Below are 10,367 nucleotides of genomic sequence, written 5' to 3'. Positions count from 1 at the left end.
ATACCCCTAGAATTATAATTACAGCACTCTCACACTTTTCATTTAAAAACCATTCGACGACAACAAAGAATCAGAGATGGGAATGAGCAGGTTGTGCATCCAGCGAGTGAGTGCATATTATCAGACCTGTTTCACTAGAACTAACAATAATGAGAGAAGAATGGGCACAGTAATCTGAATGTAATCAGGTGAGAGTGGGATTTAATGATATGGAACATAGGGCTTTATTTTCATCTGTCAGTCTTTCAGTGCAACAACAGGAGAGCATGTTAGAAAGGCAGAAAATTCCTTTTGGAGATTGCAATGCAGAAACTGAATTTATTGTTTTTTACAGGCCTGTTTCTGGCTAAGCAGCACACTGGTAAAATCCCACATCATAGCTGTGGTCTGTCTGCCTGTCAGGGTTGCACCAAAATCAAAACACTTTATTACAGGGGGGAATGCTGGCATATGCTGTCTGGCTTAAACCAACAAGCAGAAGGGAAGAGATAAGAGACATTCTTGAGCGGCACAGAAACAACACATGAGAAAGAGCCAACATGATAGCAATACTTGTTGTTCTGATGTGTTAAATAGCTGGCCTTCAACACCCCAATCAATCGCAGAGTGAGCCACTGTGTAGCCAAGGGTTGTGTGAGATAGCCAGATGGCTGAAGCCAATGGAGCTTTGCTTAGTCTTTTGTGTCACAGACAATGATACCGGACATACAGACTGAAGAACATACAAAAAGCATTCCTACCACAGTATTTTCTCTGATTGATATATATAATCGACAAAGGCTTTCCGTAACATCCCCAAAAGATCCTGCAACACTGCTGGTCTTGAGTGGCTTTCTCTTAGTTTTGGCTTGCATCATCGACTTGTCTGATGCAAAAAGTATCACTGTACTATACATTAGTGTGAGTAATGGTGCTGACCATCCAAGCAATGTGCAGCCAAAACGTAAAAGTGTTCACATTACAACAGTTGTGGGACAAGACAGACATTTTGTACATGTTCCAAGACCTCTAGAGGCCTACGCTGACAAATCTGAAAACAATTCGCTTTGCAAGCCCCATTGCAAGTGGGAGAACAAGCCCCTTGAACAAGCTGTGACATTAACGAACACAGCAAGATAAGATATGGCTTGTTATCTTGGTGTATGGAACTCCTGCCTAGATAGGAGATAAGAGCCTTTCAAAGCATGTCTGTTGGCAGACAAATTTCCAAAGAGGCAAAAGAGGCGGGGGCAAACGCAGGCCTGGAACGCTGAGAAGCCTAGTTGGAGCCAATCTCATGAAGAATATGATGGCTCTGCCCTTTTCTACCTCATTATAGCTTTCTTTGTTGCTATTAATATTATGTTTTAGCGAGCATTATAACCCGCTGATGACACAAATGGAGTTTTAACAACAGTGTGCAGCATCGTGGACCTTCCTGTGCTGACAGAGGTTAAATAAGTCAAAAAGACTTGACACTATAATGTTGACTGTTTTCTTAAAAAAAGTGAGAAATATAGAAAGAATTGCACAACAAATTATCAGTTTAAAAAGACAAGCTTTTTGGGTTTTTCCCTTTGTATCAATGCATTCTATTGTCTTACAGTTCAAAGTAAAAAAGCTGTTTCTCACACGTAGGAGACCTACCTGAAATGCTCCATTAGGGAAAGCGCTGTTACTTATCTACATAATACCACGTAATACACAATGCATGCCTTGTGGTTAGTTGGGCACACTTCAAATAAAGAAAGGGCAGCTGCTTCACACTCCACCATTTTTGCATAATCTGATAACCAGTCAAAGCAGACTAAACCTTCCGTAAAGGTTTTTGTCTTGACAGGAACGAAAATGCAGCAATTTGACAGGTGACAGCAGATATTGAAAAAAAAATGGTGTTAAAAATCATTGCACCATGTAAATCCTTAGACTCCCAAGAATTAAATATCATCTGGTCTCCCCAGGTGGTTTCCTCAGTTCTCAAATGCTTACAGAACGTTAAAAGAATAAGTGAGAAAGCACAGTGGTAAATATGCCCTTGTTAAAACTTTTTGGAAATATGTTATTGGCATCAAATTCATGACAATAAAAGCAATGAAAATGTAAATTTAATACTTGATGTGATACTTACTTTTTTGAAAGTTTGAAATGAGATTATAGCATTTAACTGATTTGCAAATCCTCTCACTCTATTATTGTTTTTCAAGTCTTTGTAGAAAATGTTTTGGAGGCTAATTAAGCTCAGTGTTTTCAGTAGGATGGTTTTATGTGGAGAGACATGTAGTTTAATTTTCAAATGTGTTGCTTACTCAGAGATTGTAAAGTTCATCATTTTTATGTTGGAATAGAAATCTTCACACACGAATGCCAGGAACTAGGTATGCATCTTTGCCAGTGTCAAAGTGTATAAAAGCTTGAGAGTATATGCCCACACCACCAAAGGGGCTGCACTAGATTGTAATTCTTATTCTGTGGCTTGGAAAAACTTCCGCCTTCCCGGTTGCCAATGGCTCTGAGGCGATCCCAGTGATGAGCCAGGAACGCTCTGCTAAGTGAGCTCTGGAGAAAAATGGTCACGGCAAGATCCATATTCAAATAAACTTCACTCTTGGCCCGTGCACACAAGCCATGTTGTCACCAGCTGGCAGTGGCTCTCACCGCCCCTTCAAATGCTGAGCCACTTTTGATTAACGTCTCTATGGCTAATCATGTGCGTCGGCTGTGCCAAATTGGACAGGCTGCGTATGCCTTGCATTTGCCTTGAATTTTTTCTTTTCTTTTTTCTTTTTTAAAATTTATTTAAAGCATTTGAGAGCCTCCATTTACGCCACCCACCCCTTTTCCAAATCTTTTCTTGTCTGGTCCATACATGGAACAGAGAGGGCGGTGTGGCGGCACAGTGCCATCCTGCGGGTCCCTGAATGAGAAGACTATTACTGCCAGATGCACCCAGCTGCATAAATGTTATTCATTTTTTTATGGCTTGTATACATAATATGGCCAGTGTGGGAGATTGTGAGGTTCCATTGAAGGCTGGAAAAAATTTAAAAATTGAATTGAAGTTGAAGGAAAACTTATTTTGGCTGGTAGCTATACTGGGCCTCCTTCTTTTCCATCTCCCTCGATTCTCCTCTACTCCCTCCTGTCTCACATGCTCTATGAGGTTCCTCTGTGAGCGTTTTACAGTGTATTATTTCCTTTCCTGCTCTGGCTCTTCTCGTTGCACAGCAATGGGGATGGTGGTGTGAGACAGCTGGAATATTTGTCATAGGTCCAGAGGTGCAAAGACATTAGACAGCACTTTGTCACCAGGGTCTGGAATTCACACCATTTGGCTGTTCCCAAGTCAGCTCCTTAACCAGTGACTGGCCTGGTTTCTGTCAGCTGCCGCTGCTCTGACACAGAGGGCTAAAAAAAGATGGCACCATGAAGGATGTATGATGCTAGCCTTTTTAGGTGGTTAAAACAACATGCACTCTGCAAAAAGTGCCGTGACAGGGATCCACTGCCAAAGCTCTTGACTTGGTGCACTCTCACTGAATTCGCTCTGTTCAAATATAGTTTAGTGGTTCAAAATGGCTCTCGTCAAGGTTTACTATCCCCCGCAGGGAGATGGGCTTGGACTCTGAGCAGAGCCACGGCCTCCCAAATCACCAGGCTCAGCAAAGACTTGAGCAATCCAAATGTGATCATGGCAGGGGCCCCCTGTCTCATTACCAATTTCCATTTCAAAACACCCTTCAAATGAGAACTAATGCATTAGCCCTCACTGGGGGAAAAAGTCTAGGGAGCCACCACATAGCGGCTCGGAAACACTTTCATACATGTTTTATCAGTGGGGGAAGAGGGAGCAAAAGAGAAAAGGAGCTTGGACTGAACCATTCATTTGTTGCCCATCTTATTAGCTTGGCACTGTGTTATTAGCTGCCATTGTGCTCTAGAAAAGCCCCTTAGGCCTGTTCCACTGCTTGCTGTATCTGGGGTGAGCTCAGTGCCAAACGCTTTTTGGAGGTATTTGAGACCATGAAAATTCAATCCCAAACCCTCAGCACTGAGGTTTCTCACAGATAAATGAAGAGGATTAGTGGAACAATAAGACAATGTTTTACCTCAGATACTACCGTATCCTATTAATTGGGATTATAGTAGAGAAATATGTAAGAAAAAAAATGTGTTGCTTTTTTGTGATACAGTTAGATGAAATCCTGTCATAGTAACAATTCTACATCAAACAGTAAATTATATTAAGTAAATATATAAAAGAAAAAACCATCACACATGAGGAATGACTCTGACAGGGAGCCGACAATTGCAGACGCTCTAATAATCCACCTTGGGTTGGATATGCCAGGCAATGTGTCAATTGATTCCCATCTGATGATGGACTGTGTGCTGAAATAAATTGACCTTGCTAGACGATGAGTGAAATTGATGGAGCTTTTCATCTCCGGAGGGCCGTTCCACACTCGGCAGCAAAATGGATACAGCAGCGGACAGAGTGATTGAGTCAGGGGGAAATTTAAGGTGTGGGTTTTTCTTACACCAAAGCTTGCCTGGTAAATAATAGTTGCAGGAAAAAATCTCTATGCAGTCTCTATGATAAGTACATGGGTTAAGTGCCTGTTGTTGACTAGATTATTAGGACGACAAGCACACAGTGCATAAAGTGGAGCTGGCCACTGACAGATGCTACCCGCAGGAGGAATATGTGGTTCAATTACTAGGAGTCTAAATTGAAAGTGATAGTGATTTAAGTCTTCCCAATACGCCAGCCACATTCTGGCAAACAGTCTTTTCAAGGAGCCATTTTAAAAACCCTGCTGGAGTGTGTGAGACACAGAAGCGCCATTGATTTTCAATAACATCCCCTAATGACCTGGCCATGGTTTGATCCACGCTGTCATTATGGGCTGCTGCCATGGGACAGGATTGGTGAGCCTCACAGCACACAGCAGCGAGATGAGTAGTTGGAGCATTATCAGGATGAATTGGCTGTCTCTGGACAGGCGGCAAGCACAGCCGAGGTCTTGTCAATAACAGGATGGGGCACCTCAGGACTCCCTCTGCGGCCCACTCCACAGTGCCTTCCGGCCTCATTAGAAAAGCTGATGAGTGGTGTGCATGAGGACAGGAGGCATAAGAGAAGAGAGAGGAGCCTCTCCTCCACCATCCAATAGCCTGCCTCCCAGGCATTGCTCCTCTTAATGAGTCCAGACCACGGGTCAATATGCCGCTGGGCTGCCAGTCAATACCGGTTACCTGCAACACAAACACTCAAAACCTGCTTTCATACAAAATCAATGTTCTATTAGTCCCTCCCTGTATTGCCTTGGTCCAATCTCATCGATCCCCTCTGAAGAGCTCTGCAGCTCATGTTTGACAGATTATGGTCAAATGATCTGATGGCTTTGGGCTACTCTGCTAGCTAAGTCAGTTGCCTTTATGATTTCAACATAATAGCTGGATATCAGATGAGCAAATACATTAAATGCTGAAAACTGAGGCACAAGCATTATTGGCAAATCTATCAACCACATGTAAACACACCACTCAGCTGGTTTTGCTCACAGACAGATTTACTATTTGTCATCAGCAGGATGAAAGATAGGCAGGAAATATTTGACATTAGGTCCAAACTTTATTCCGTACATTTTAAACCATGAATGTTCATTTTCCTTTTTTTTTCACGCCTAAAACTCTACTTGTTTTGTATACAAGAGTCTAAGAAAAACAACTGCACAACACCACAAGGTTGACAGAGAGAGTCTTTTTGCCGTCCACTAAAAGTGTCCTTCTTTTCTGTCTGGGGCTGGTCCAGTTTGTGACTTGGAAGTCTTTTAATAATCCTGTCATTAATTTATTGGTACATAGAAACATGTGTTAGTCCAAGTTTCTCTCAGTTTCACCAGTATTGTCTGATTCCTCCAGATGATTTCTTCATTAGGGTGCTGTGTGCTGCTTTGCATAGATTGCAGATGATCCATCTAGGTCTCCTTACAACACCCTCCCTTCATCCTTTCTGTCAGTTGGCCAGACTTGTCTGTTATCATGATATTCAACAGGCAAGTGTTTCCACATGTTTCATTTAAATTTTGTTTTTCTACAAATGGTTAAAAAGACTAATAAATTTACAATGTAATCTTGCAGAGAAGAATATCAACAGGTTATTTACATCAGTTTTCTTTACAGAGACTGAACAAAGACCTCATAATATATATTTATCTGCATATCTCAAAGGCAAAACAAATTAACAAAACAAGTCTGTAATGTAGCAATGTACATTGTCATCACTGAGGATATCCTGGTACCATGAGGTTAAATTACAGATGGTTTAATTCAAAATCAACTCTTTACATTATCATAAGGGATATGTCTCACAATCAGCTGGGATAAATATTGTAAAATGCACAAAATACATAAACTTCATAGAAATGATATCTATACATGGAACAAGGATAGGAAATGTACAAACTCATTTCAGGACTTTTCTTTTCGGCACAAAGCAGAAAAAAGGAATTGGTTTAATATATTAATAATTATCAAATATTTAAGTCGGAGATAAACATACACATATTTGTGTTTTCTTTACCGACATCATTAAACCTCCAGTCCACTAAAAATAAAATCATGGCATGTGCTTAATCAGTCTTACACACCTTTACTTTGTACAATCATACCCTTTCCCTTGGGGAGTTTCTCTCTTCTCAGGAGAGGAGCAGTGCATTTTGTTCAAAACAAGATCCCAGATAAAAGGAGTTGGACTTGTGACTGTGCCCACTAAGACTTTGTGCCCTATTTCAAGAAGCTACCGTGCCTCTACTTCTTTGGGGTTGCGAGATGGGGAGTAGTCCCTTGGGTCCTGCGTGGTGGTGAGGGGGGTAGTCCTCCTGGGCGAGGCTGGCCTGGCACTGCCGGCTGGCACAAGAGGTGGGGGCGCACTTAGTGCGGCAGTAGGGGGTGTTCTGTTCAGAGGGCCATTGTGTCCTGTGGAGGGACTCAGTCTGGGGTAGGGCATGCCACCCAGGTGGGGCATAAAGGGGGGCATGTGGGGTAGATGGCCCTCCATTGGGGACTGGTGCAGCTGATGGAGGCGTGCTCTGTCCAGCTCCTCCCTCAGGTGGAGGCGCTCTCGCTCCTCAGCCTGCTGTCGCATCCTCTCCTGCTCCCTACGCACCTCCAAGAGGTGCTCGTGGTGTGAGTAGTCATGCGCCTCCCTTTCGCGGTAGGCTCGTTCCTGTTCGTATACATTTGGGAAGCGATGTCCATGCTCGGCCCTGAGCTGGAAATCCATGCGTCGCTGCAGGTCCAAGCTGCGGTATGCCTCTCTAAGCGGGTCCCATGGGAAAGCTGTGTGTGGCAGGCGCTCTCTTCCTGCCAGTGGGCTCACTCCCATGAAGGGAGCCATTCGAGCTCTGTCCAGCACATTGAGGCTGCCCATTTGGGGCATGGCACTCATAGAAAGTGGCAGAGAGTGTGCCATGGGGACACCATGCAGGCCATGTGCTTGAATATCACTACCACGGGGTGAGGGAAGAGGAGGTTGCTGGGACAGAGGTGGGTGGTGGTGGTGAGGGTGTCCTGGTTGGCTGACAGGTGTAGAAATAGCTTGGGCCGGTGGTTGGGGGGGTGGCTCCGAACTAACCACCATGACCTCCTGCTCCTCCTTCCTCTCCTCCTTAATCTTCATGTCATTTTTTACTTTGTGGAGGAGCTCTGCAGGTGGGGGCTCTTTCCTCTCGCTGTCCTTCAGGGTAGATGGAGGCCCACCTGCCATCTTTATGCCCTGCTCATTGATCACTGCTTTGGAATAGGGAGATGGAGAACGCTGAGCAGGTTTGATTGAGTCCTCCGAGGGTCTCCTCTCTAGCATCTCTTTGCCCGGTGAGCGGCTCTCCTTCACCTTCACATCAACTAGTGTGGAAGACTCTCTGTGGCGCTCCAGTAGCTCCTTCTCTGCCTCACGAACCCGGTCTACGCTGCCACTGTGATGCCGACCCGAATCATTCGAATTCTGGCTGTTTGAGCGAATCAGGCTGCTGATCTGGTAGCTGACAGGTGCTGAGGCAGGAGATGAACGGTTGGAGTGGCGGTTGCGTTCCACAGAATCCCTGCAGTGACATAATGTAACATTCTAGTTCATTCATTTGATTTTATATAAATTTATATTGATTCAATTGCCAAAAAAAGGTTTCCTAGACTTTAAGAAAAAAATAACAAAAAAAATAAATTTCCACGCTCTTATCTTCTTCTGATGTAGACAGTTTCTGAATCTGACAATAGGCCCTTCATTCTGATAGAATACCACACAGTGGCCCAATTAAATTTTTGACAAATAGCTTTTCTCAGAGCTGCTTATTGTTTGATTTATGTCTGTTACTCAGACACATGAAGCAAATCTGTATCAGTATCAACTAGAATTGTCACTTTTTCCCTTTTCCTTCAAAAGACTTTACTTTGTCCAAATGTATGCTGATTTAACACATATGATACTACAAGCTGGGATAGTAGCATAATTGCTGTGGTTATATCTTTAAATTTTTCATCAGGTATTTGAGCTTGTATGTGAATAGTTTGTTTACTTGTTCATTATTTTTAACCTTTACATTTGGTTGAGAGATCAGACGTTTGTTTTAAACAATGCAATTAAGAGCTGGGTCAAATTCTTAATCAAAATGGCAAAAATATATGCATTTGTGTATGTGCACTATTTTTAAGTTTAGTTATGCTTCACTGAGGTGTAATAGAAGCTAATGATCTAAATATTATTCATAAACATTGGAAATAAAGTTTAATTCGTCTCACCTGTCTTTATCCTTCTCCTCTTTTCCAATGGATGAATCTCTTTTCTCTCTTTCCCTCTCCCGCTCTCTGTCTCTTTCCCTGTCGCGCTCTCTCTCATGGCTGTTGGCTGAGCTGCTTCTCTCAGCGTCTGCAGTTTTGGGCCACTGTGGCGGAGTGGGGAAAGATGGTGGTGTGCGTCTAAGTCTGTTCCAGGTGTCGTGGTGGGGGCTACCAAATGTGGGCAGTCCTCCTGGGCCCTCCTTGGAGCCAAACACATTGTTGGACCCTGAGGTAAACAAGTAGACAGGCGTGGGACCCACTGTAAGTTAATTGGGCACCAAACCTTCTTTAGGACACATAAGATGAGAAAGACTCGACAACAAAAGCTGCTTTTGTTTTTGTCTCTGGAGGTTCTCTTGGTGAAGCTGAGTGAAAGAGTTAGAGGTTAATAGCTACCCCCACCACAGAAAAAAAAACTACTCATTTGCTTTTAGACTAAAGCCCCCCCCTCCCACCGGATGAACAGGGGAGACTCACTTGCCCTCTTGAGTTGAGAGCTGTGAAAAGCCAAGGGAGACCTTAGCATTCCACAGCATGTCTATTCCAATCACATCCATTTTCACAACAGGGTAACTGATTTGGCATGCAAAAATAGGAGGGATGAAGAAAAAGAGAGGAAGGCATAGAAAGAAGGAAGCAGAAGGAAAAGATTCTCCATGGTGATGCAGAAGGGGCTTGTCAAATAATTAATAGATGAATTGCCACCAAACAGCAGACATAAGAGCGCCTGTTGGCAGCAACACAGCCAGATTAAAGCCAGCCTGTTGGAGACATCACTGGTGGATCAAGTGGAAGCTGAGAGAAGGTTTTCTGTGGTGTGTGTTCTGCTGCCTTGTAGGGCCTTGCTGGACTAGTGCTGTTTTGACACAGAAACTAGAGCTAAGCGTTTTTTTTCCTCCCCTCCTGGCTATCCCTGTGGTCCTACTCTGTTCTGTTACTGGCCATAGGAGCCAGATTGAATGGGGTGGGGGGCAGTGGAGGAGGAGCGGGGGCCAGCGCTTACCAAGCGAAGGGTTGCCTAATCCTCCGAAGGCACTGCTTGAAAGGTTGCCGAGGCCGCCAAAGGAACTGGAGCGACTGAATGGATCTGCAAAATGCCAAACAGGGATTAGCTAAAGGGGGGGCTGGTTAACGGTGCTCACCCCAACACCAACCCGTTCCACTCAGCTTTTCTCTTACAAGTGAGCTGTGCTTTTGTTAGCGCTGCCACGCTAGCTCTTTGCTTGGTAATCCTGCAGTACCCAGGTTTCCTGGCACAGGATTCACTGCCACTAACTGGAGTTGAGTGCCCCTGACCCAGCTGGGGCAAATGGAACAATACTGTCTGATTGGGAAATTAGTTTAAGTTCTTGGAGCAGAGCTGAAAAAGGACTAGTGCAGGACAGGGGAATTAGGGGGTGCAGAATTGGAAATTTAGTGACTGATGCACTCCACAGACTACAGCCTCCTAATTTACAGGAATCACACAAATTTCTATGAACAACATTCTATGACTGATTTGCTGTTGCATTTTAAATCAACATTCCATCAAGAAATGCAGAACTTATTAA

At 43.8% G+C, this 10,367-nt stretch overlaps 1 protein-coding gene across 10 annotated transcripts in view; it reads right to left on the bottom strand.

Moving 5' to 3' along the window:
- Window positions 1-5,592: 5,592 nt before the first annotated feature.
- The window catches only part of fbrsl1 (fibrosin-like 1), a 260,510-nt gene continuing 255,735 nt past the window's right edge, over window positions 5,593-10,367 (bottom strand). For 8 of the 10 annotated variants that reach the window (XM_072388437.1, XM_072388438.1, XM_072388442.1 and 5 more), the window contains 3 exons: window positions 9,821-9,904; window positions 8,779-9,043; window positions 5,593-8,084 (listed from right to left, as the gene is read on the bottom strand). In XM_072388437.1, the coding sequence (XP_072244538.1) occupies window positions 6,782-8,084; window positions 8,779-9,043; window positions 9,821-9,904 (1,652 nt within the window). In that variant the 3' untranslated portion in view covers window positions 5,593-6,781. The remainder of the gene's footprint in view (window positions 8,085-8,778; window positions 9,044-9,820; window positions 9,905-10,367) is intronic. The other 2 variants (XM_072388443.1, XM_072388445.1) reach the window with 1 other exon arrangement.

The sequence above is a fragment of the Leuresthes tenuis genome, unplaced genomic scaffold, assembly GCF_036924035.1.
Source record: "Leuresthes tenuis unplaced genomic scaffold, fLeuTen1.0.hap1 SCAF_6, whole genome shotgun sequence".
NCBI classification, from domain to species: Eukaryota; Metazoa; Chordata; class Actinopteri; order Atheriniformes; family Atherinopsidae; genus Leuresthes; species Leuresthes tenuis.
Note: the sequence above shows the minus strand (reverse complement) of the source record. Positions and strands in the feature narration are given on the sequence as shown.